At 41.0% G+C, this 27,942-nt stretch overlaps 1 protein-coding gene across 1 annotated transcript; it reads left to right on the top strand.

Moving 5' to 3' along the window:
• The first annotated feature begins 8 nt into the window (after nucleotides 1-8).
• tekt3 (tektin 3) lies at nucleotides 9-27,580 on the top strand. The gene is made up of 8 exons (XM_029765056.1): nucleotides 9-276; nucleotides 4,301-4,919; nucleotides 11,172-11,255; nucleotides 11,365-11,435; nucleotides 14,609-14,752; nucleotides 16,624-16,846; nucleotides 27,041-27,195; nucleotides 27,312-27,580. The coding sequence occupies exons 2-8, from the start codon at nucleotides 4,335-4,337 to the stop codon at nucleotides 27,526-27,528; spliced, it is 1,479 nt and encodes a 492-aa protein (XP_029620916.1). The 5' UTR covers nucleotides 9-276; nucleotides 4,301-4,334; the 3' UTR covers nucleotides 27,529-27,580.
• Nucleotides 27,581-27,942: the final 362 nt, after the last annotated feature.

Below are 27,942 nucleotides of genomic sequence, written 5' to 3'. Positions count from 1 at the left end.
TCACTGCTTCTCATAGCAACCCATAGCAACTACCTCTGTGGCAACCGAAATGTAGGACAACTCACCTCCCAACTGAAGCAACCAGCCTTTCGGATGGTCCAAGATGCCATTGGCTTGTTTGAGCCCACAGCAGGAGTGGCCTGCGAACTTGTCCATCAATAATGTATCTTGGATTACCTTTCTAAATTCTTCAGCTCATTCTTAGGTGAGGACCAGTCGAGGTGAGCCTGTGTGCCGTTAGCGCTGGATGTCGGGGAAACCTTTGTCTATTCACGTGTAAGTGTATTTTATTTCAATTCAGCCTACTGTTATTTACAAAAGATGCTCACATACCTGTGACTAAATGGCTATTTTTGCAGGCAATTGGCCACGTGATATTTCTTTCAATTTACGTTTTTTCTGGTGGACATTTAATTTTCTCATATTATTTGCAATTACTCTATATATCAATGATAGTTAATGATGCCAAAAATGTGCGACATTCATGCAAATGTGGAATATTTAAATATTCTAAAATATTTTAAAAATCTTAAAATGTATTATAGGTGCGTGCACAAGTCAACGTCTGGCAGCAGAAAGTAGCCTAATTTTCCAAATCACATCCCAGAAACTGAAATGGGAGTAGCTGCAGCCCAATATGGCGACTGGAGTATGGGTGAGTGGGTGTGTGGAAGGGAGTGGGTAAGTGGAACTGAAAGTAGTGGACATGTGGAAGGGAGTGGGTGAGTGGAAAGGAAAGTAGTGGGCGTGTGGGAGGGAGTGGGTGAGTGGAAAGGAAAGTAGTGGGCGTGTGGAAGGGAGTGGGTGAGTGGAAAGGAAAGTAGTGGGTGTGTGGAAGGGAGTGGGTGAGTGGAAAGGAAAGTAGTGGGTGTGTGGAAGGGAGTGGGTGAGTGGAAAGGAAAGTAGTGGGCGTGTGGAAGGGAGTGGGTGAGTGGAAAGGAAAGTAGTGGGCGTGTGGAAGGGAGTGGGTGAGTGGAAAGGAAAGTAGTGGGCGTGTGGAAGGGAGTGGGTGAGTGGAAAGGAAAGTAGTGGGTGTGTGAAAGGGAGTGGGTGAGTGGAAAGGAAAGTAGTGGGCGTGTGGAAGGGAGTGGGTGAGTGGAAAGGAAAGTGATGGGCGTGTGGGAGGGAGTGGGTGAGTGGAAAGGAAAGTAGTGGGCGTGTGGAAGGGAGTGGGTGAGTGGAAAGGAAAGTAGTGGGCGTGTGGGAGGGAGTGGGTGAGTGGAAAGGAAAGTAGTGGGCGTGTGGGAGGGAGTGGGTGAGTGGAAAGGAAAGTAGTGGGCGTGTGGAAGGGAGTGGGTGAGTGGAAAGGAAAGTAGTGGGCGTGTGGAAGGGAGTGGGTGAGTGGAAAGGAAAGTGGTGGGCGTGTGGAAGGGAGTGGGTGAGTGGAAAGGAAAGTGGTGGGCGTGTGGAAGGGAGTGGGTGAGTGGAAAGGAAAGTAGTGGGCGTGTGGAAGGGAGTGGGTGAGTGGAAAGGAAAGTAGTGGGCGTGTGGGAGGGAGTGGGTGAGTGGAAAGGAAAGTAGTGGGCGTGTGGGAGGGAGTGGGTGAGTGGAAAGGAAAGTAGTGGGCGTGTGGAAGGGAGTGGGTGAGTGGAAAGGAAAGTAGTGGGCGTGTGGAAGGGAGTGGGTGAGTGGAAAGGAAAGTAGTGGGCGTGTGGAAGGGAGTGGGTGAGTGGAAAGGAAAGTGATGGGCATGTGGAAGGGAGTGGGTGAGTGGTAAGGAAAGTAGTGGGCGTGTGGAAGGGAGTGGGTGAGTGGAAAGGAAAGTGATGGGCATGTGGAAGGGAGTGGGTGAGTGGAAAGGAAAGTAGTGGGCGTGTGGAAGGGAGTGGGTGAGTGGAAAGGAAAGTGATGGGCATGTGGAAGGGAGTGGGTGAGTGGAAAGGAAAGTAGTGGGCGTGTGGGAGTGGGTGAGTGGAAAGGAAAGTAGTGGGCGTGTGGAAGGGAGTGGGTGAGTGGAAAGGAAAGTGATGGGCGTGTGGAAGGGAGTGGGTGAGTGGAAAGGAAAGTAGTGGGTGAGTGGAAAGGAAAGTAGTGGGTGTGTGGAAGGGAGTGGGTGAGTGGAAAGGAAAGTAGTGGGTGTGTGGAAGGGAGTGGGTGGGTGAGTGGAAAGGAAAATAGTGGGCGTGTGGAAGGGAGTGGGTGAGTGGAAAGCTCTCTGCTATATGTTAGAAGGTTTTGATTGAGCAGTGTTTTATTTCAACATTGAGTGGTAAGAAATTGAGCTACGATTTGTGTTTTGAAGCCAGAGGATTTATTTATTTTATTTAACCTGGAAGGGCTCATTGAGATTTGAAATCTGTTTTTCAAGAGCGTCTTAACCAAGATAGGCAGCACCAAGTCATTACACAATTACAGGCAGACAACATGAAAAACTACAGGTAGTCTAGTAAAAAAACAAAATTCACAAGAGTATACAAAATCATAAAACAGCAAATTAAAAACATTGACAGGTCAGGGAATCAGCCTCAAAATCCTTCATCAATGATTTAAAAACACCAATCGGGACAAGTTCTTCCAGTTTAAAAGTATTTTGTAAGGCGTTCCAAGCCGATGGCGCAGAGTACATAAAAGCCCTTTTACCAAATTCAGTTCGGACCTTTGGAACAGTTAGCAGGATTAAGTGCTGCGAACGAAGAGTATACCAACCACATTTCTGAACAATAAAAATGTCTAAATAAAATGGTTTTAAACCCAAAATGGCTTTGTAAATAAAAGTATACCAGTGACTGAGCCTACGATTGACTAGAGAAGGCCAGCAAACCCTTGTATATAATGTACAATGGTGCGTAAGGGTTTTGCAGTTTAAAATAAATCTGAGTCGTAATTTCACTGTTAGTTTTACACAAAGAATTGTACATTGTCGGTTATTAAACTGGCAATTGTTTATTTTTTATTAAAAGTACTGACGATGGGTGTACTGTTTCCTTATGTGTTGTACAGTATGTTTGTGCTTACTGTGACTGTCAGCCTGACTACTCCAGTAGGTAGCTACTTCCCATGCTGTTGCCGGTCAGTGGTGCTTGTTAAGCGGGAGCGAAGGGCACTGTGTCCCAGTGTTGTTACCATTCTTGCCCTCCCCATTGAGTAGTAGACTGTATGTATCTATCAAGATGACATCTAGATGATTATCAACCTTAGTTATTTCTTGTGTAGGCTGCTATCCTACTTGAAATAAAATCATAGGAGGGAAAGAAATTGGCCACCTCAGCAACAGATAGCGACACAATGGTGATACCAAAGCTATATATTAGTAACCCAAGATTGTTCATCTGTGTCGTTATCAATGGGAGCAAATTAAGCATAGTGGACAGAACAAGCAAAGAGGTGGTCAGAGCCAAGCATGAGCTAACGAGATCCTATTGGCGGGTTATAGGATGTTTTTGCATATTTCCATTGGGGAACACCTTCTCTGTAAAGTGAGTGAGCACAATAACTCAGTTCACCCTTGCACTCCTTGTAAACAACGCAAAGGGTCACGTCTACAAAACTTAATGCACTCTTTTTGTAACAGATTGTAGTTTTGGCAACAGAAAACTGTATTGAGATCAGGCTTTTATTTGATGAGAAAATCAGCAGAATGTTGGCCCAGTTCCATCTCGCTGGCCCAGTTCCATCTCTCTCACTGATGGCCACTGGGCTTCCTCTCCTCACCGTATTGTTGGGGAGTGGAAATTCCAACCAGATGCTTCAGAATTATACATCCAGTGAAACATCTGGCCCGTTGTTCTATCTGTGGTGATAACCAGTAGGAAGCAGGGACGTCAATACAACACCGGTGATCTGGTCGCCGGCTTATCGGCTCCTTGTGTAGCCGAATCAGTCACGCAAAACGGTCTTGTGGCAACAAATCTGCCCAATTTCCTGATTCGCTTTCCATACACCCACTCCTTTCGACATACCCACTTGCCTATACTCCCGTTGCCAAATTGGGCTGCTTCTACCCATACTTGTGGAAACTGTAAGTATAGCAAGTATAGCATCATCACTTCAGACTTTTGTATCTTACTGCCTTCAAAGATTGTCAATTAAATCAGTAGTCATGACATGTTCAGTGAAACATTTGTTGACTGTAAACGGCAGTAGAATGACTCAACTGTTTGACAGATAATCATCAATTTATTGACAAAATGTCTAAATCACGACTCTTTTTCAATCCTAGAAGACATTAGAATGTGTTGGGCTTGTGAAAATATAAGAGACAGATACCAATCTTTCTCAGTCTTATAAAGACTTATTGATAACAGATGACATGTGATATGCAAATACACTAATACACAGATCCAATATTGCATGTTTTCAGGAGAAAAGAAGAGCCCTGAGAAGAAGAGCGACAGATGGAGCTAATGGGATCCACCCTGACGGCGGAGTACACCCGACCCAAAACCAGCCAATTCTTCCCAGCCATCTCCAACATGGTGTCCTCCTACCGGAGCAACCAGCCTGTGCTGGCCATGAACCCCAGTGCTAACCAACCCTGGAGGACTAACGCCTATTACCGCACAGGCAGCGCTACCACCATCCCCTCCCTCTCCTCCATCCAGAGGGAGAACCTAGGCTTCGACCTGGTCCGGGCCAAGACCATGTTCTACCCGTCAAACCGGTCAGCCATGATCACCCGCTACACCCCAGACGACTGGTACAAGTCCAACCAGAGCAACTACCGTGAGTCGGAGTCATCCAGGAACAGTGCGGAGCGGCTGAGGAGGGATACCATCAGGTTGATGCAGGATAAAGAGCAGCTGACCAGGAGGACCCAGGAGACCACCAGTAAAAACATCGGGGAACGCCTCAACGACATCAGCTTCTGGAGGTCAGAGTTGAACCATGAGATAGACAACATGGTGAGCGAGATCATGGCCCTCACTGAGGTGAAGAGAAGGCTGGAGAGAGCCCTGCAGGAGACCGAGGGGCCTCTGCAGGTAATGGTGTGTGTGTGCGTGCGTGCATGCACGCTTGCACGTGTGAGTGCTAAGCTCTAAGTGAGGGACATGTGCGTGCTAAGTGTCCTGTAACTCCAACAGTACACAATGCATTCACACAGAAATGCAAATTGTACAGTATAAAGCACAACAAACTCCATCTCCAGTGCACCTATTTAATCATCCATGCATGTCACTTACTCAACACAGGGTCTTACTGTGTCTGATGGTGGTGGATAAAGTGACAGTAGAGTTATTGGTTCTTCACACCACTTCAGAGCAGATGGGTTGAGCATTCACAATACTCTAAATTAGGTCACATGTGTCCTGTTAAGGTTGCTGGGCAACCAGACAACCTTCCACAGAACAGCACCAGTGGTGGTCATTTGTCCTAACCCAAAGTGCTTTGGGGTGTATAGTAGCGTCAACTTGATCTGGCTGGAGATCTGGTGACATGAAGGACCCACACAGGGTAGTGGAGATCAGGTAGCAACAGATAGTTTTCCCGAGAGGAACTCTAATAAGTAATTGGAACCTATGAATAGAATGTATACTCACTGTATAGAGAGACATACAAATCAAATCAGCATTTTTGTATATACAGTACCAGTCAAAAGTTTGGACACACCTACTCAAATCAAGTGGAGAAGATGCAGGTCTCCCTCTACAGTATTCACCCAAGGAATGCTCTTTGTTTCAAAATACTTTTTCCCGTCGAAACTAACACATTCAGAAGTGAATACTAGAGCAATAATTCTAACATAGAACGTTGGGAATGGTCAGAGGCGATCTATAGAACACTAATGTAAATTGTATTTGTTATTTTGTGATGTCATTAAAAATGTTATAAAGGAAATACTGTAACTTGGAAAGTATACCCACTACATGTGCAGTTTCCATGCTATGCATTGTGCATGTAATTTGAAAAATGATTAAACTGTTTTTGTTAACAGGGATGTGATCAAATAACCTCTTGAGCGCCTCATCCCGCAAGCGGGATCAACATCCAGCGAAAAACTCCTAGCGACATTAGCATAACGAAATTCAATATATTTTTTTTCAAATATAGGACTGTCTCATATCGTTTTATAGATACACCTCTCCTGAATCGACCCACGTCGTCCGATTTCAAAAAGGTTTTACAGGAAAAGCAAAACATTAGATTATGTTAGAGGAGTACATGGTAAAAGTAGCAACATAGCAATTTTCCGACCAACCACATGCATCACAAATAACCAAAAAACAGCTAAATGCAGCACTAACCTTTTACAAACTTCATCAGATGACACACCTAGGACATCATGTTACACAATGCATGCATTCTTTTGTTCAATAAAGTTCATATTTATATATAAAAACAGCATTTTACATCGGCACCTGACGTTGACTAACTATTTTCCCTCAAATGCATCCCGGGAAACAGTGCTACAATTTACTAAATTACTATTCGAAAACATTTTTTAAATGTAATATTGTCATTCTAAGATTTATAGATGAATATCTCTTGAAAGCACCTGTCATACCAGATTTAAAAATAACTTTACTGGGTAATCACACTTTGCGATAAAAGGGGATGCGATACTCAGAAAATTAGCTGGTAAACCTAGCTCGGCGCCATCTTGGAACAATCGCATATCACATCTAATCTTGTATACTATTGTCAATAATCCCTTACCTTTAGTTGTCTTCATCAGAAAGCACTTCCAGGAATCCCAGGTCCACAACAAATGTATTTTCGGTCGAAAAAGTCCATCCTTTATGTTCCATTAGCTTGCTGTTGTTAACGCGTCTGAAGGGTGTATCCAAATGCTCCGTCGGGCGCGGGACAGCGGTTTCGAAAAATAACTTTTTTACCCCATTTAGGTTCGTTCAAACATGTCAAACGTTGTATAACATAAATCTTCAGGGCCTGTTTCAACAAGAGAGCCAATAAGATTCGAGGGGGACGATTGTATTGTGTTTCAAAACGTTTCGAAAGGAGGGGGTAGACAGGGCCGCCGACGTCACAATGGTGATGGCCTTCCTACTGTGACCAATTTCCACAGCGTCTCATTCATTCAGTTTCGACAGTAGAAGGCTCAAAACACTTTGTAAAGACTGGGGACATCTAGTGGAAGCAATAGAAAGTGCTCAATGAACGACAGCTGACGGTGTGATTAATAGGCAAAGATGTGAAGTTGAGTCCACATTTCAGAATTCCACTTCCTGTTTCAATCGGTCTCGGGGTTTTGACTGCCATATGAAGTTCTGTTATACTCACAGACACCATTCAAACAGTTTTAGAAACTTTAGGGTGTTTTCTATCCACAGGTATTAATTATATGCATATCCTAGCTTCTGGGTTTGATTAGTAGGCCGTTGAAAATGGGCACACATTTTTTCAAAATGCGCTGTGGCGCCCCCTATCCTAGGGTGAGCCCAAGAGGATAAAATCAAACTTTTTGTCACATGCGCCAAATACAACAAGTATAGACCTTTCCGTGAAATGCTTACTTACAAGCCCTTAACCAACAGTGCAGTTCAAGAAGAGTTAAGAAAATATTTACCAAATAAACTAAAGTAAAAAATTATAAAAAGTAACACAATAAAATAACAATAACGAGGCTATATACAGGGGGTACCGGTACCGAGTCAGTGTGCGGAGGAACAGATTAGATGAGGTAATTTGTACATGTAGGTAGGGGTGAAGTGACTATGCATAGATAATAAACAGCGAGTAGCTGTCAATGTAAATAGTCCGGTGGCCATTTCATTAATTGTTCAGCAGTCCTATAGATTGGGAGTAGAAGCTATTAAGGAGCCTTTTGGTCCTAGACTTGGCACTCTGGTACCACTTGCTGTGATTTGAGAAACTATAAGAGATAATTGTTTTACATTACTTTGTACAAGTGACAAGTCACGCCCCCGAGTGAGGTCAGAGAGCGTGTCAGCCTGATGGAACCGTCCCTTTGGGTCAAACTGTGTAAATCACTGGTACGACTGATTAGCTGTCCTAAGTAAAGTATCTTCGAAAGCGAATTTAAGTAGGACCATCCTACTACTCTGCTCAAACCATCGTATTACGCTACTCTCATCACTGGGAACCATCGACCTGGCTGGCTAGCCTATCTTCATGTTCGAATGTAAGGAAAATAAACTCTGTTGTTCTGTTCAGGATTACACAACAAGTCACCGGATACCGGACAACTACAGAAGAGAACAACCCTTTTGGACAATCAGAGCCTTACAAGCATGCCGGGAAAAGGCCCAACCCCCTTTCCAAGGAGGCCTGGTTCAGAGAGAGATACACGGCGAACCCAGACATTTCACATATAAACATTCATGAATACTGGCTCAAAGAGGGTGGCGGTTTGTGCGTAAAGTATATGATTACTGTAAGTTAGAGTAACAAGCAGCCATGTTGTGTCATTCCACTAGGGACCTGTTTTTAACATGTTAACTGTGTATGTTTATCCTGTGTTACCATTTAATTAGCTAGTAAATAAATAATTAAACCTATATGTGTAATACTGAATCATAAGTAAGGCTCGGGTTTTTGCAGATGCAAGGAGGTTACAACTGTTCAGAAGGATGATATGATACAAGGTTATGATTTAGAAGTTGACTGTTTATAGATGTGATAGGTAAAGACCTTTTAGAGTTGAATTCGGGAGATGGTAACTCTTAAAAGAACCGCTCTCAAGGTGCCCCAGATCCTAATGAGTTAATTGTTGCATGATTAATTTAAAATCGGGTAACAATTAAACATAGTTAGTTGATAAGATAAATAACAGTCCTCAAATGAACGTTAAAGTCAAGTCACACATAAGTATTCAGACCCTTTGCTATGAGGCTCGGTATTGAGCTCAGGTGCATCCTGTTTTCATTGATCATCCTTGAGATGTTTCTACAACTTGGAGTCCACCTATGGTAAATTCAATTGATTGGATATGATTTGGTAGGTTTACAGCCTTATTCTAAAATTAATGGAATAGTTTTTTTCCTAATAAATCTACACACAATACCCCATAATGACGAAGCAAAACAGTTTTTCAAATTTTTTTGCTAATTTATTAAAGATGAAAATATCACATTTACATAAGTATTCAGACCCTTTACTCAGTACTTTGTTGAAGCACCTTTGGCAGCGATTACAGCCTCGAGTCTTCTTGGGTATGACACTACAAGCTTGGCACACCTGTACTTGGGGAGTTTCTCCCATTCTTCTTTGCAGATCCTCTCAAGCTCTGTCAGGTTGGATGGGGAGCGTCGCTGCACAGCTATTATCAGATCTCTCCAGAGATGTTTGATCGGGTTCAAGTCCAGGCTCTGGCTGGGCCACTCAAGAACATTCAGAGACTTGTCCCGAAGCCACTCTTGTGTTGTCTTGGCTGTGTGCTTAGGGTCATTGTTCTGTTGGAAGGTGAACCATTGTCCCTGTCTGAGGTCCTGAGCACTTTGGAGCAAGTTTTCATCAAGGATCTCTCTGTACTTTGCTCCGTTTTTCTTTCCCTCAAGCCTGACTAGTCTCCCAGTCCCTGCCGCTAACAAACATCCCCACAGCATGATGCTGCAACCACAATTTTTCACCGTAGGAATGGTGCCAGGTTTCCTCCAGACATGACACTTGGCATTCAAAGAATCTTGTTTCTCATGGTCTGAGAGTTTTTTAGATGCCTTTTGGCAAATTCCAAGCAGGCTGTCGTGCCTTTTACTGAACTGTGGCTTCCGTCTGGCCACTCTACCATTAAGGCCTGTTTGGTAGAGTGCTGCAGAGATGGTTGTCCTTCTGGAAAGTTCTCCCATCTCCAGAGAAGAACTCTGGAGCTCTGTCAGAGTGACCATCGAGTTCCTGGTCACCTCCCTGACCAATGCCTTTCTCCCCCAATTGCTCAGTTTGGCCGGGCAGCCAGCTCTAGGAAGAGTCTTGGTGGTTCCAAACGTCTTCCATTTAAGAATGATGGAGGCCACTGTGTTCTTGGGGACCTTCAATGCTGCAGGCATTCTTTTGTCTCAGAGCTCTAAGGACAATTCCTTCAACCTCATGGCTTGGTTTTTGCTCTGACATGCACTGTGAACTGTGGGACCTTATATAGACAGGCGTATGCCTTTCCAAATCATGTCCAATCAATTGAATTTACCACAGATGGACTCCAATCAAGTTGTAGAAACATCAAGGATGACCAATGGAAACAGGATGCATTTGAGCTCAATTTTGAGACTCATAGCAAAGGGTCTGAATACTTATGTAAATAAGGTATTTCGGGTTTTTTATTTTTATAAATTCGCAAAGAAATCTAAACAGTTCTTTGCTTTTTCATTATGGGGTATTGTGTGTAGATTGATGAAGAAAAATATTTATTTAATCCATATTAGAATAAGGCTATAACATAACAAAATGTGGAAAAAGTCCAGGGGGCCAAATACTTTCCGAATTCACTGTAAATCAGGAATGCAGACAGGTTAGCTCATTATATCTATATGAGTGACTGTGTCCAACACAATACCCCCTGTTGTTATGTTGGACACATAATGACCAAAAAAAGGATGTTATTTTTCTCAATGACATGTAAAAAATAAAGGTTTAAGGAAATACATTACTACACATCAAAACTGCTAACTAAATCAAGCCTGATGGTCTTGTAAGTATAAAAGCAAAGCTTGCTTTCATGTAATAAAAAAAAACTGAAAAGATAGTGGAATGGGATGATGTCTTCGTGTGTGAAGTGTGTGTGTGAAGAATCAAATACTTGCCTTGTATGCAGTACAATCACATTATTGTGGGAGCACCTCCTGTAAGAGAATAAATTAGGCTGTTTGAGAAGGTTTAAATTCGAAGAAACCTGCCTACACATTGTTTGAAGTACAACAGACCAACATAGCTACTTTAGTAGGTCAGAGCTGTGTGCTGGAAAATCTGGGTAGAGAACAGGTGAAGTAGGCATTGTGGTGCACATGTGAATTTCCATTATTTTTCAGCTTCAGACCAATGCCTAATTTTCAGCTAAAACATTGTTTTTTGTTTTTAATATTAGATAATGTAGAGTAATTTGGCAATTAGATTGGAAGACAATCCTTCTACCAGACCAGACTCTGTCTGTGCTTTACACTACTGCACAAATATATTTCCTATATAGTGCCTACTTTTGGCCAGAGCCCATAGGGCTCTAATCAAAAGTAGTGCACGATGGGCTCTGGTCAAAAGTAGTTCACCATGTAGGGGAATAGGGTGCCATTCGGGACACTGAATTAATATTGTGTGACCATCAACAGGTGTCCCAAGAATGCCTGTATCACAGAGAGAAGCGAATGTCCATTGATCTGGTTCACGACAACGTGGAGAAAGATCTCATAAGGGTACAAACAAAGACGTCAATACAATCATGGCATGACTTATGACTATTTATCCTAATGATCAGAAACGTATTAACTGAACTGATACCTGTTTTGCTCATTATGTAACCAGGAAGTGGAGACCATTAAGTCATGCCAGGAGAGGATGAGGAGACATCTAGACAAAGCCATCAATCAACTAGCGTGAGTCTACACTCCTAGAGTATGACACAAGACTACAGTAAAATAGGCCTTCACTGTTTGATAACTACATATCAAATTCTCCAATGTAATTTTTTTTTAAATTAACACAGAGTGTTAAATCAACACTGACTGTGTTAAGTCTGTGGACCCATATAGACACCAGAACCGTATTAAAATACATACTGTTTAGTGTAAAGCCTTTTTCAAATATTTCCCAGAGTGCCTTGCCTTTCGTGTAAATTGTATAACCACTCATGACTGTATTTGTTAGTGACAGTGACATGGTTGTTGCATTCATCCATTTTCAGTCCTATGGACTTCACCAAGTGAGATCCTAAGTGAATAAGTTATTTTTTTATTATTTAACACAATACCATATGTATTTCATAAGGCCTTATATTAAGGGGCTGGTTCTACCCTAATACAGGGGCCTGAAACTCATACGCATCACTTTGAACCAAAACCATGCCCATCATTATCGTATTTCCCAGCATGCTCTATAGCAGGTTGATTTTGAGAATTGTTTATTTCAATATCTATGTTTGTGCATAATTGATTGGTTACTCTTATGCTTCACAAAGATAAATCACAGATATTTTTCGAAACTAATCCAATCAGTTTGTTAGATTTTTTTGCATCCGTTACAGAAATGTTTGTTCCAGTTTAAATGAAATAGGTAGTCTCTTCATAACATTCCTAAATGCAGGTGAATAAAAACTATTGGAATCTGACCTCTAGCTAGTTTCCAGTAGGAATCACCCAAAACTTTGTAGGACAGCACTATGTGACCTGCGGGTAGGGTTGCAAAACAAACTGGCAGCTTCATTAAATAGTACCTGCAAAACACCAGTCTCAACATCTACGATGAAGAGACAACTCTGGGATGATGGCCTTCTAGGAAGAGTTCCTCTGTCCAGTGTCTGTGTTCTTTTGTCCAACTAAAATCTTTTCTTTTATGGGCCAGTCTGAGATATGGCTTTTTCTTTGCAACTCTGCCTAGAAGGCCAGCATCCCGGAGTCGCCTCTTCACTGTTGACATTAAGACTGGTGTTTTGTGGGTACTATTAATGAAGCTGCCAGTTGAGGACTTGTGAGGCGTCTGTTTCTCAAACTAGACACTCTAATGTACTTGTCTTCTTGCTCAGTTGTGCACCGGGGCCTCCCACTCCTCCTTCTATTCTGGTTAGAGACAGTTTGCACTGTTCTGTGATGGGAGTAGTATGCAGCGTTGTACGAGATCTTCAGTTTCTTGGTAATTTCTTGCATGGAATAGCTTTCATTTCTCAGAACAAGACTAGACTGACACGTTTCAGAAGAAAGGTCTTTGTTTCTGGTCATTTTGAGCCTGTAATCGAACCCACAAACGCTGATGCTTCAGATACTCAACTAGTCCAAGGAAGGCCAGTTGTATTGCTTCTTTAATCAGCACAACAGTTTTCAGTTGTGCTAACATAATTGCAAAAGGGTTTTCTAATGATAAATTAGCCTTTTAAAGTGATAAACTTGGATTAGCTAACACAACATGCCATCGGAACACAGGAGTGATGGTTGCTGATAATGGGCCTCTGTACGCCTATGTAGATATTCCATAAAAAACCTGCCGTTTCCAGCTACAATAGTAATTTACAACATTAACTATGTCTACACTGTATTTCTGATGAATTTGATGTTATTTTAATGGACACATTTTTTTTTTAAACTCTTGTCCTTCCGCTACCCTCAACCTCTCCCATATATTATTTTTCTATTTGCCATATCTTTCAAACTGTGCTCTTTCAAAAAAGTTCTTAACCTATATACGTTTTACGGGCACAGTATGTTTTACATTAGTTATCTTGTTGTTATTAGTCCCAACCTTCAGCTCCATTCAACCCCTCCCATCTATATCTTAACACCATCCTAATTGGATTTCTATTTGCCATATATTTTTCAACTGAGCTGGAATGTTTAACAAAAGTTCTGAACCTTTCTATTCTCATAGTTCTTGTTCATTGTTTCTACAGATTGTAAATTGAAAATAAAATGTTTTGCTAAAAGTATTATTATATTATTGATTGATTGACTATAACTTTTCAGATTGCCCAGTAGTGCTATCTGCAGGGTTAGCTCCAGGTAAATATTGCAATTCTTCAGCCATTCCTGGACTTGTGACCAAAAACATAAGATTAATTAATGAATCAATCAATCAATGTACATCCACAAACATACATTGCATTCGGAAAGTATGCAGACCCTTTGACTTTTTCCACATTTTGTTACATTACAGCCTTATTCTAAAATTGATGAAATGTCAGGTCCCGAATGCACTGTAGATATTGAAACAAACAATTCCAAAAAACAACCTGTAATAGAGCATGCTTGGAAATATGATAATGATGGGCATATTTTTGGTTCAAAGTGTATGTGTATTAGTTTCAGGCCCCTGTATTAGGGTAGAACTAGCCCCTTAATAAAATAAGGCCTTATGAAATATGTATGCTAGGCAGCGTTTATACCGGCAGCTCAATTCGTTTTCCACTTATTGGTCTTTTGTCCAATCACATTAGATCTTTTCACATCAGCTATTTTTCAGTGCTGATATGATTGGTCAAAAACCAATTTGTGAAAAAAAGATCAGAATTGGGCTGCCTGTCTAAAACATGCCATATTGTGTTAAATAATATATTTAAATAATATATTTATTTAATGATAACGTTTTCGCTTAGGATCTCACTTGGTGAAGTACATTGGACTGAAAATTGATAAAGCAACATTGATGTCTCTGTCACTAACAAACCACAGTCATGGGTGGTAACTGTACAATTTACTCGAAAGGCAAGGCACTCTGGGATATTTTTTAATAATGCTTTACACTAAGCAGTGTGTTAGTGTAACACTGCTCCAGTATCTATATGGGTCCACAGAGTGTTGATTTAACACTCTCAGTTTTGTTTGTTTTTAACACAGGAGAATTTGCTGTGTAGGGGCCATTTTAACCAATAGTCCTTCTCAGGAAAAAGTAAGCTAAAAAAAGGTTTCTCTCCAGGTATAGAAATATATTTAATATGATGAGACTTATAATAAAACATTACAACGGCTCATACATGCTCATAACATAATAAAAAATGACACCTGTCGGCGCAACGTCAAGTGTTTAAGTGTTACTATGCCTCTGTGTGTGTTACTTCCATCAGGTCAAACCGAGCAGCTCAGCATGAGCTGGAGAGAGACCTCAGTGACAAGGTGACAGCCCAGAGAATAGATAATAGGTGTCACCATCTCAGGAATGCGTCAGACGGGATCAGCTACTACAGAGGGATCGAGAGACTGGACCCATCGTAAGTCATACCTACCCACTACTTTAGATGTTTGATGCTATACAGCTTTGTGATTGAAATGGGAGATACTGTATATGCTGTGAAAGGAACTGCCCCCTCAGCCATGAACTTTGTAAAAAAAAATCATGATCTTCAAGCGCGAAAACTTTCAAAAATGAAAACAATTAAAAATCTTAATAAATGGCATCTGGTAGAAGTAAATGAATCCACAAACAAATACAATTGTAGATACAGTCGAAGTCGAAGGTTTACATACACTTAGGTTGGAGTCATTAAAACTCGTTTTAGAACCACTCCATAAATTTCTTGTTAACAAATTATGGAATGGCAAGTTGGTTAGGACATCTACTTTGTTCATGACACAAGTAATTTTTCCGACAATCGTTTACAGACAGATTATTTCACTTATAATTCACTGTGTCACAATTCCAGTGGGTCAGAAGTTTACATACACTAAGTTGACTGTGCCTTTAAACAGCTTGTCCTAACCGACTTGCCAAAACTACTGTTTGTTAACAAGAAATTTGTGGAGTGGTTGAAAAACAAGTTTTAATTACTCCAACCTAAGTGTATGTAAACTTCCGACTTCAACTGTATAATCTGTAGATTTATTGTATAGCAGATGTAACAGATATACCAGCCACCCCTATCTTTATCAAAGCTGTGAGGACGTGATGTAACAAATAAACAGACGCCCTCGCTGTAACTTTAACGAAACTGTGGGAAAGCTCGGCAGGCGGAGGCAAAAGACACGGTTTACCGGTGTCCTAGCTAGCTAACTACCAGTGTCGTCCCCACCTGTGTACCGGAATCTAGTGATGGAGAAACAAAGCTTCCTGAAGTATTGTGGTTTTCCAGCCAATCGTGTCAAAAATAGGTTCATTACGAGGCTTTGATCAACACAGTGTACAATAGTGGCACCTGCTGGTCAAAATAATTATGAGCAGCCAAATTATTATAGATGACATCCCACACTCCGTAGCGCATGCATAGCATAGCCTTTTTGTCTTCTACCAAACCAATACCAAACCAATCAGGTGGTTGTTCGATGAAACTGAGCTTTGCACACTGATCCTGTGTGTCTGATAAAGTAATACAGGCATCGGCACACTACTTCAAATTACACTGCTTAGTAATTTCAACACATGCCTCAGAGCTTCTGTATCAAACATAACATCACTACCGGAGGCCCAACTAACTAGCAAGTACCCAGTGTCCTTCGCCCCCGCCTGCCGAGCACCTGCCCTTGCCGTAACATTAACAGACCTGCCTTGAAAGCAGTGCTCGGTAGACGGGGGCGAAGGATACTGTCTACTGGTGTCCTAGAGTGCTAGCTACCTACATCTGCCCCCGCCTCCCGCCTGTGTAACGTTACCAGAGTCCTAGCTTAAAAATGGACCGGTAGAAGTATAAAGAGGGCTTCCTACAGATGCAGGAATGCCCACATGCAGGAACGCCCCGAGTTGCGGGCGGCAATCACACCCTTCTCTGCACATGTGCAGAAACTGTGTGTGACTATGTAAGAGCGAAGTCTTGCATCTCGCTCATCTCAAAATCTGCGGTGCTGCTCATGGCAACCTCATTTTGCTACCTTTAGTCTACCTTTAAATGACTGCATTTCCACAAATTGGATGATATTATCTTTAATCCCATTCAAACTAGTACGGGACTGGATATGGAAGTAAAGCAGAAGGGGACATCACATTCAGATTGTATTGACACAGGTGCTTCACATTTTCTCTGAATATAAAGCACCAATCCCAAATTCAACTCTAGCTACATCCACCCCAGTGTATGTCCTGCATGCCTTCCAAAGGCATCCCAATCCATTGACCATTGTGTCCATTGTCATTTCTCACCCACTTGACCAGGCTCTCCCTGCCCGACTCGTGGTCAAAGTTCACGGATGACAACATCCTTCACTCCCAGAGCGAGCGGGCGGCTTCCCACAAGCTGCGTGATGTTATTGAGATCCTGCTGAACGCCACGTCCAACGAGATGTGGAAACATTTCAACACGGTCAACGTGGCCTTCACCAACCGCATGTCAGAGACCGCCGACGCCAAGAACAGCCTGCAGACACACCTGGCTAAGGTGACTGACCATTACCTGACCAATGACCATGAAGCTCGTCTTTCATGTTTAATTCCTTTTTTGTTTAGTTCCATTCAAATCAGTGAAACGCAGTTTGGTTGTATCTTGTTAAACATCATTGTACTTCAACATCAGGTCCAGGGGACAGTAAGGAAGGCGTTGTAAACTGCCTGCATACCATAGTTGATGATTGCTGAAAATTTACTGCTGTCTTTAATTGCTTTTCCTGCTGAAAAAGCAGCATAGACCAGCATAAATTTCAAGCTGGTCCATGCTAGTTCTTGCTGGTCTATGCTGGTCAGCGCTGGTCAGATGCATGGCAGGGTTGTAGTACTCGAGACCCATCAAATTATTGTATTTTTTGAGAGTGTAATTTTGAGAGTGAAAATTGGAGAAGTCTAGGAAAACTCATTAAAAAAAAATAGGATTTTGTATTCAGACAGGGTGCCTTTCCTTCACTGGGCGGGCTATTTGAGAACTTTAAGCAAAATTAGAGTATACCCACTTCTCAAGGCATCACTCACGACACCACTGCATAGGGCCAATGGAAAGCAGTCACACACAGCATGATGTTAAAGGTTAAGCGATCCATAAACTCGGCCATAATAGGCCAGTAGGTTCCAATCATAAGAATACAAAAACACAACCATTAAGCATTTACCAATTGAAATGTACAACTATTACTTCCCATTGCAAAAAACATTTAAAATTAAGCACACAAAGTAACTGGTGATCTAAAGTTTGAAGTGGAAATGACAGCGTTTTAACAACTTTGCAGATATGAACAAACAGACAATTAGAATATCAGTCAAAAATATCAAATTCCCAGTTTATGCTACAAAAGCAACTTTATAAGAGGTTTCAAAAATAGGCTATATTTAACTCAACGTTCCATGACGTACACTAAGATATTGTTGGCAGAATAGATGGATGCAGTTCAATGCATGATTCATATAATTCACCAATACATTTCATGGTAGTCCAAAAAATATTGCTATCAGGTTGTAAATCACAGCTGGCCTAGTACATTGTTTGCTGCCTCCATTTGGGATGCAATGTTTCAGTTTCAATGACTCAATATTCTGGACAAAAACTGACAAAGCTGGGAATGTCAATACAATCAAACTAGCAATGATCACAAGTCAGTCATAACGTGGCTAATATGCTAGAGTATTTATGTAGCAAGCTAAAAACACGGAGCCTAACATTAGCTTGATAGCTAGCTGCTAGGAGAAGGTCATGTCATGCCATTCGAGGAGTGGGTGAATGCTAGATTTTTTTTACCCTCATATTGTTTTCCGGTGGCTATACACAGCTAGAGATGCAGGTGTCATTTGGTTAGCTAGCAAGAACGTGAAAGACTGCTATACAGATAGCATATTTGCATTGCAAATTCACTTTGGCTATCTACTCCGATTACAGAGTACTCTTGTTTGAGTGTGCCAGAGCACAGAACAAATTATGAATTTACAAACATGCAACACCTGCTGAATATGACCGGTGTCAGTAAATGTAGGGGGGAAAGTGAATTTGCAATGCAAATATGCTATCTGTATAGCAGTCTTTCAAGTTCTTGCTAGCTAACCAAATAACAACCCACAAAATAGACCTGAATGGATATCAGCAAATATGTAAACACCACAGGAGTCTGATCAAACAGTCCTATTGATCAAACAACCATGAAAAGGTAGGCTCTCCCTCCCTCAGTTATGCACATCAATAATAACAAGATCAACAACTATTGTTAGTCAAGAACGCTCTAGATATCATGTAAACAGCCTAATCAGCTTTGCATCGGAGAGTAAAATGGCAGAGTGAGGTGTTCTCTCATTTGTGTCTGGAAGTAGCTAGCTAACAAGCTTGCCAACTTTAGCCAGTTAGCTTTGGTGCTTGGTTGGGACAAGTATGCATTGGCAGGCAAGCTGCAGAAGGATGAGGAGGCTACAATTCCCCATTGTTTATCAGTGCAATTTTGATAGGCAACTAGCTGAAAAAGTTTGAGAGGGTTTATCTAATGTTCCCTCGTTAGATTTTTTCTCATCTTGCTCTGGCTAGCAATAGTTGTTGATCGTGTTGTTATTGATGTGCATAACTGAGGGTGGGAGAGCCTACCTTTTCATGGTTGTTTGATCAATAGGACTGTTTGATCAGACTCCTGTGGTGTTTACATATTTGCTGATATCCATTCAGGTCTATTTTGTGGCTTTAGCGAATGTGTTCGCCAAAAGAAAGTTGTAAGAATTCTTTTTTTTTTAAGTGCCATATTATTCCTGGGGGTGTATATGAACAAATTTTTATAAGATTTCATGTCGCTAAAGTGCTGTCGCTTCCACTTTAAACGCAACAATGTTTCACACACACGTTATTTTCAAAGAGATGACTAACAACAGCAACAGCTTCTGATGGCCTTGCCCATAGCTGACTTAGCTAGCTAGATTTATCTCCCCAGAGACCAGCAAGGAAAAATCCTAATTGAATATTTTTTTCTCTTCTGTGTTAACCCTTTCCTTTCCAACAAAACTGAAGGGATTAAATCAGGAAATCAGGAAATCATTGAAAATAATAATCTAATTATCATTATTATAATCACCTTCTCTGAAGGTGTAGAAGGCTCATAATTTGTATAGTGGCTCTATTTTCCCTCAGCCTGCATTTATTCACTGTTCTGAATGTCTAAAGAATCCATATGTTGTTCTGAAATATGAACACAGAAATATTGGACATTTTGAACTCTTGTTATGGTGGGTATTTGACAAAATTACAATCATGGTCTTTAATTGGACTCGGCCTCGATACAGTCTCGGACCTCTTGTCACCCTCCCAGTCTCGGTTATGACTCGGTCTCGCCCCCAACCGGCCTTGGTCTTGACACGGATTCGATTTGCTCCGATCTTGGCCTTGAATCGGTCTCGCTTTAGGTGGTCTCGAACACAATATTGCAGCATGGTCTAGCTTGTCTGACCAGCATGGTCTAGCTGGTTCTGCTGGCCGACCAGCATGGTCTAGCTGATCAAGCTGGCAGACCAGCCTTCGGTGTGTTTTCGCTGGTAACTAGCCTTCGTTGTGATTTTGCTGGTGACCAGCCTTCATTGTGTTTTCACTGATGACCATCATTCGCTGTGTTTTGGACACTGGTGACCAGCATAAGCTAAAGTAAAACCAGCATGAAGTCACATTATGCTGGCTTGCAAAGTAATGTTTATAAAGGTCATGAACAGTAAAAATCATGTTTTTCAAGAAATTGGATGATATTTGAAGGAAACCAGATCAAAGTATGATGACGAAAGTATAAAAAATGACTATTGCTTCAACATTGATACAGTTTAAACATAAAGTTACTCGTCCCCTCCCCATGTGAAACACTTGGATTCATTATTAAGGGAACAATGAGAAATCGCCTGAACTCTGATTTTAATACAACGATAGTAACATGATATTCTCTTACCTAATTTAAATAAGTACTGTCTCGTAAACAATATCGGAACAGGCATTTTTGCAGAGGATTGTGGTTTATATAGATTAGATACAGTGCCTTCAGAAAGTATTCACACCCCTTGATTTATTCCACATTTTGTGGTGTTACAGCCTAAATTCAAAATGGAATCAATATATATTTTTTACCTATCTACACACAATACCCCATTATCACAAAATGAAAACATGTTTTTAGACATTCTTGCTATTTTATTGAAAATCAAATTCAGAAATATCTAATTTACATACAGTACCATTCAAAAGTTTGGACAAACCTACTCATTCAAGGGTTTTTCTTTATTTTTACTTTTTTCTGCATTGTAGAATAATAGTGAAGACATCAAAACTATGAAATAACACATTTGGAATCATGTAGTAACCAAAAAAGTGTTAAATAAATCAAAATATATTTGAGATTCTTCAAAGTAGCCACCCTTTGCCTTGATGACAGCTTTGCACACTCTTGACAATATCATAACCAGCTTCAACTGGAATGCTTTTACAACAGTCTTGAAGGAGTTCCCACATATGCTGAGAACTTGTTGGATGCTTTTCCTTCACTCTGCGGTCCAACTCATCCCAAACCAGTTCAAATGGGTTGAGGTTGGGTGATTGTGGAGGCCAGGTCATCTGATGCACCACTCCATCACTCTCCTTCTTCGTCAAATAGCCCTTACACAGCATGGAGGTGTGTTGGGTCATTATCCTGTTGAAAATCAAATTATATTGTTGCAGAATGCTGTGGTAGCTATGCTGGTTAAGTGTTCCTTGAATTCTAAATAAATCACTTACAGTGTCACCAGCAAAGCACCCCCACACCATCACAACTCCTCCTCCATGCTTCACAGTGGGAATCACACATACGGAGAGCATCCGTTCACCTACTCTGCGTCACACAAAGACACAGTGGTTGGAACCAAAAATCTCAAATTTGGACTCATCAAATCAGACCAAAGGACAGATTTCCACCGGTCTAATGTCCATTGCTCGTGTTTCTTGTACCAAGCAAGTCTCTTCTTATTATTGGTGCCCTTTAGCAGTGTTTTTTTTGCAGCATTTCGAACATGAAGGCCTGATTTACTCAGTCTCCTCAGAACAGTTGATATTGAAATGTGTCTGTTACTTGAACTCCATGAAGAATTTATTTGGTCTGCAATTTCTGAGGCTGGAATCTCTAATGAACTTATTCTCTGCAGCAGAGGAAACTCTGGGTCTTCCTATCCTGTGGCGGTCCTCATGAGAGCCAGTTTCATCATAGCGCTTGATGGTTTTTGCGACTGCACTTGAAGAAACTTTAAAAGTTCTTGAAATTTTCCAGATTGACTGACCTTCATGTCTTAAAGTAATGATGGACTGTCGTTTCTCTGTGCTTATTTGAGCTGTTCTTGCCATAATATGGACTTGGTGTTTTATCAAATAGGGCTATCTTCTGTATACCACCCCTACCTTGTCACAACACAACTGATTGCTCAAATATATTAAAAAGGAACGACATTTCTCAAATGAACTTTTAACAAGGCACACCTGTTAATTGAAAAGCATTCCAAGTGACTACCTACTGAAGCTGGGTTAGAGAATGCCAAGAGTGTGCAAAACTCTCATCAAGGCAAAGTGTGGCTACTTTCAAGGATCTCAAATATAAAATATAAATATTTTAATTTGTTTTACACCTTTTTGGTTACTACATGATTCCATATGTGTTATTCCATAGTTTTATGGCTTTTCAACCTCTGCCATATTGTGGATTCCTAGCTTTCTATCTAATCGAACTCAGTTTTTTTATGGAAGCTTCTCTCATGTCAAACATGTAGGGTATGGTGTACCACTGGGCAGCTCTCTAGGTCCTCTACTATTCTATTTTTACCAATGACCTGCCACTTGCATTAAACAAAGCGTGTGTGTCCTTGTATGCTGATGATTCAACCATATACATGTCAGCAACCACAGCTAATTAAGTCATTAAAACCCTTTACAAGGGGTTACAGTCAGTTTTGGAATGGGTGGCCAGTAATAAACTCTAAAACTAAGACCATTATATTTGGTGCAAATCATTCCCTAAGCTCTAGATCTCAGCTGATCTTGATAATGTTGAACAAGTTATGGAGACTAAATTATTTGGTTTTACCTTGGATTGTAAAACTGTCATGGTAAAAACATATACTGTAGATTCAATGGTTGTAAAGATGGGGAAGAGGTCTGTCCATAATAAAGAGATGCTCTGCTTTTTAGAGTCATACTGTCCTCTAGTTTTGTCTTATCTTGACTATTGTCCAGTCATGTAGTCTGCAAACAAAGACTTAGTTAAGCTGCAGCTGGCACAGAACAGAGCAACACGTCTTACATTGTAATCAAAGGGTAATATAAATACTATGCATGCCAGTCTCTCTTGGCTAAGAGTTGAGGAGAGACTGACTGCATCACTTCTTTTTCTAAGACATGTGAATGTGTTTCAAATTCAAATTGTTTGCATAGCCAACTTACACACAGCTCTGACACACACATATACCCCCCCCAGACATGCCACTAGGGGTCTTTTTACAGTCCCCAAATCCAGAACAAATTCAAGAAAGCGTACAGTATTATATAGAGCCATTATCGCGTAAAACTCCCATACATCTCATGTTGCTCAAATGAACAGCAAACCTGTTTTTTTTTAAATATATAAAGCAACACCTCACGGCACAATGCCTCTCCCCTAATTTACCTATATATTTTGTGTGTATGTGAGACTTTTTAAAATGTATGTAGTTCTGTCCTTGAGCTGTTCTTGTCTCTTAATATTTCATGTTTTGTGTGGACCCCAGAAAAAAGTAGCTGCTGCTTTCACAACAGCTAATGGGGATCCTAATAAAATACAAAAAACCTGATGTAAAACTGTGCAAATGTGAAGGTGCATTATAACTCTGCCAGAATTGTCACCTTTTATGGTGACAATAACACCCTTATTTGCTGTCTACTTTGTAAGTATTGGAATTAGGCCAAGACAGTATATCTAAGGGAAATACAAATGGTAAACTTGATCAAATGTCTTTAGCGGTGTTAACAGAATGTTTTTTTCAATGACATTTGCTGTATCTGACCGTTTCTGAAACACAAAAACAATAACAAATTGCCATGGACCTGTAAACAGATCATTTGAATTCAATACTGTTTTGCAATTACTTTCTCTTATTTTGTATTTTTTTGGAGAAAAAAATTATTCACATTTTCACAGTCCATTTATATTTTCCAAAGGGGCTATACATTTGAGTTTTTTTTCTCACCTAAGTCGCCTCGTTTCACTGCCAAAAATACAATTAAACCATCTAGTGTTCAGTGAAATAACAACACAATGTCAAATACAGGTAGCCTTGTCAAATAATTAACATCCAATCACATTAACCATTATCATCTCGCAGGAATTCCACTAATGGTCAGTATGTAGCCAAACATAGCTGCTGGTTTAAAAAAAATGAGGCCCACGTCCATAGAGACACATACCAGCAGTACTACACCTGCACCTGGACGTTGGACCATCGAAGAGGCGTAAATATGATGAGAACTACATTGATTTGGGGTTCACTTATATTGGGAGTAGTGCCTTTCCTCAGCCACAGTGTGTTATATTTGCAAAAGTACTATCTCATAACTCGATGAAACCTTCACTCTTGCACAGACATTTAGAAACAAAACATGCCAATTTGAAAAATAAGAGAATTCAGACAACTTTCGAGTAGTAAGTCATGTATAAAAGCAACAGATACCATTAATAAGAAGGAGCTAGAAGCATCTTATATGGTGAGCTACTGAGTGACTAGGACAGGCAATCCCCATACTATTGTGGAGGACTTAATTCTTCAATTATTTTTAAAGTACTGGACAGCTTTGTGACATCAAATGGATTTGATGGGAATGCCATCAATGGGAATGCCAAGGAAATGCCTGACAGCTTGAAAGACGTTTTGGACACTACAGTGAAAATGGTTAACTTTGTTAATAAAGCAAGGCCCCTGAACTCTCGTGTATTTTCTGCACTATGCAATGATATGGGCAGTGACCATGTAATGCTTTTACAACATACAGAAGTGCATTGCTTGTCAAAGGGCAAAGTATTGACATGTTTTTTTGAATAGAGAGACAAGCTTAAAGTTTTCTTTTACTGACCATAATTTTCACTTGTCTGACCGCTTGCATGATGACGAGTTTCTCACATGACTGGCCTATCTGGGGGATGTTTTTTCTCGCCTGAATGATCTGAATCTAGGATTATAGGGACTCTCCACAACTGTATTCAATGTGTGGGACAAAACTGACGCTATGATTAAGAAATTGTAGTTCTTCTCTGTCTGCATTAACAAGGACAACACACAGGTCTTTCCATCATTGTATTTTTGTGTGCAAATGAACCCAATCTTACAGGCAATGTCAAATGTGATATAGTGAAGCACCTGAGTGAGTTGGGTGCGCAATTATGCAGGTACTTTCCCGAAACGGATGACTCAAACAAATGGATTCATTATCCATTTCATGTCCTGCATCCAGTTCACTTACCGATATCTGAACAAGAGAGCCTCATCGAAATTGCAGCAAGCGTTCTGTGAAAATTGAATTTAATCAGAAGCCACTGCCAGATTTCTGGATTGGGCTGCGCTCAGAGTATCCTGCCTTGGCAAATCGCGCTGTTAAGACACTGATGCCCTTTGCAACTACGTACCTATGTGCGAGTGGATTCTCGGCCCTCACTAGCATGAAAACAAAATACAGGCACAGACCGTGTGTGGAAAATGATTTAAGACTGAGACTCTCTCCAATACAACCCAACATTGCAGAGTTATGTGCATCCTTTCAAGCACACCCTTCTCATTAACCTGTGGTGAGTTATTCACAATAGTCGATGAACAAATAAGGTTTTATATGTAAGATAGTTAAATAAAGAGCAAAATGATTGATTATTATTATATTATTATTTGTGCCCTGGTCCTATAAGAGCTCTTTGTCACTTCCCACGAGCCGGGTTGTGACAAAATTTCACACACATTCTTATGTTTAATAAATGTATTGTATAGTGTTTGTGTGGCAGGCTTACAATGATGGCAAAAAACAACATTTGAGAGTGCGCTGACCCTGGTGCTAGAGGGGGTACGCAGCTGGAGGTTGAATGTTTGAAGGGGTACGGGACTATAAAAAGTTTGGGATTTTGTACAAAAAGTTTCATCCGACTGGTACAGTAGCTTAGCAGGTCAACAATGGAATACTCAAAAGAATGAGGGTATGATGTCGAATCCTGTTGAAGGCAAACTATTTTGAAAATTGTTTTATGTGAAACCACACTGTTGTTAAAATAATTTGTTTTATTTAGTATAGTATACGCTTCTGTGTTAAGCATCCTAAATATTGCCATAAATTCTGTTTTTGAAAAATAGTAAAGTTCAAGGCAAAAAAGTTAAGCATGATGTATGCAAACCTGGTATTCCAATTGATTATAGGTTACGAAAGTCAACAACTTACCGCTGCGCCACGAAATTTTGATGAAAACAGTGGAGAAAAAAATGTCTATCTGATAATAACAGGCTGCTATTTATTGTTGAACGGCAAATGTCACTCATGTGCATTGTGAACAGATAATGAAGCTCTGAGTAATGAACCGTTTTTCGGAACAATTTGGTGAAAGCCTCGATGTCTTCAGACAGCCTCGGTTTCCCATCACTAGCGAAAACACAACGAAGGCTGGTCACCAGTCTATGCTTGTCTATGCTATTTTTTTCTCCAGGGTTGTTTCAAACTATTCAAGGGTCTGTTGCATTTTCACGTGACATCTTTCATGATAATGGAAAACAAAGGTTTATTCCTATCACATTGCTTTTACTGTTCAATGAGGAGAAAAATACAACTCCTTTCAGCCCCTTTTACTTGTGTGTCACAAGATCAGCGTTTAACGGGCGAAGACGTGAGTATTGTGGAGTGATCACCCTCTTCACTGGTCTAGGGCTTATTTTTACTGTAATCGTGTTATGGAACCCAGGCATGCAAACTAATTCACCCAACTCTGTTACTGCTAGGCTAAATAGTCTTGTCAAAAGAAGGACACCAAAAATAGATTTATCTTGCATTGCCTGTGTTCAACATTTTCCACTGATACATACCCTTGGTAGTAGAGTAGTAGACACTGGAGCCCATTGTTGTCGAAGGGTTAATTGGATGTTGCAGGGCTCTATCCACCTCGGCTGTTCTCTGGGCTTATCCATTGACAGCAGCTATGATGTGAGGCACACAGTCTTTAATAACGGCAGTCAGCCAGCCAGTCAGTCAGCCAGGGATGGTTCTGAGGAGTTGTTGAGTGATTCAGGGCAATGAGATTACATGATAATGTGATGGTGGGATGAGAAGGAGGAAAGTACTGTACAGTACAGTGTTAATCTGATTTGATCTACAGTTACATTTGGTGTTAGTTTTGCTTTTACAGACACCTGCATCTGTACTATACATTTCACATCACCTAACTGTGTGGTGTAAATAAACAAGTTCTTTGAGTTTCCTACACCTCTTTACCTCAAACCCTTACACAGCAGGCAAAACTGGTTGCAATGACGTCCATAGCATTATAGCCATTTCCGGTTGTAAACTGGTTGTAACAGCGCCATTTCAACCACTAGAACTGCTCCATTCCTGACCACTTAAATTCATCTGTTTCCTTACTCCCTGGATCGTCTCACCATCCCTCTCGCCTATTTCTACTGGCAGACCCTCCAGGAAATCTTCCAGACAGAGATGCTGATAGAGAGCCTAAAGAAGGCTCTGAGGGACAAGGAATGCCCCCTGAAGGTGGCCCAGACCAGGCTGGACGAGAGGACACGCAGGCCCAACGTGGAGCTCTGCAGGGACAACCCACACCACAGGTAGGGCTCGAACGTGTGGTGGGTATTTTATAGCCTGTAAAATGAGGACGTTCAACACGTACATTCCCTTCCTCACTCCTCCATTTACTTGTCCCTATCCTTATCGCTATTTCCAGACTGGTGGGAGAAGTGAGGGAGATAGAGGACACCATCCACAAGCTGCGTGAGAGACTGATGGAGGCAGAGAACACCCTGCAGAAGCTGGTGAAGACCAAGGCTGCCCTGGAGCATGACCTGTCTATCAAGGCTAACTCCTTGTTCCTGGATCAGGAGAAGTGCATGGGCATAAGGAAGAGCTTCCCCAGCACCCCACGCCTGGTGGGATATACCTAAAGCCATCACATACAGTGCATTCGGCTTTTACAGCCTTATTCTAAAATGGATTAAATGGTTTGTAGTTTTTTTTCTTCTAATTTATCAATAATAAAAACTGAAATATCACATTTACAAAACTATTCAGGCCCTTTACTTAGTACTTTGTTGAAGTGCCTATGACGCTACAAGCTTGGCACAGTTGTATGTGGGGAGTATCTCACATTCTTCTCTGCAGATCATCTCAAGCTCTGTCAGATTGGATGGGGAGCATCGCTGCACAGCTATTTTCAGGTCTCTCCAGAGATGTTAGATCAGGCTCAAGTCCCTGCTCTTGCTGGGTCACTCAAGAACATTCAGAGACTTGTCCCGAAGCCACTACTGCATTGTCTTGGCTGTGTGCTTAGGGTTGTTGTCCTGTTGGAAGGTGAATCT

The sequence above is a fragment of the Salmo trutta genome, chromosome 10, assembly GCF_901001165.1.
Source record: "Salmo trutta chromosome 10, fSalTru1.1, whole genome shotgun sequence".
In the NCBI taxonomy this organism is placed as follows: Eukaryota; Metazoa; Chordata; class Actinopteri; order Salmoniformes; family Salmonidae; genus Salmo; species Salmo trutta.
Note: the sequence above shows the minus strand (reverse complement) of the source record. Positions and strands in the feature narration are given on the sequence as shown.

Bases quoted from the DNA above. Each gene is read 5' to 3' on its own strand.
- tekt3 (XM_029765056.1), top strand. From the start codon at position 4,335: ATGGAGCTAATGGGATCCACCCTGACGGCGGAGTACACCCGACCCAAA. The intron at 4,920-11,171 runs GTAATGGTGTGT...GACCATCAACAG, and splicing joins AGACCGAGGGGCCTCTGCAG to GTGTCCCAAGAATGCCTGTA. The intron at 11,256-11,364 runs GTACAAACAAAG...TTATGTAACCAG, and splicing joins TGGAGAAAGATCTCATAAGG to GAAGTGGAGACCATTAAGTC.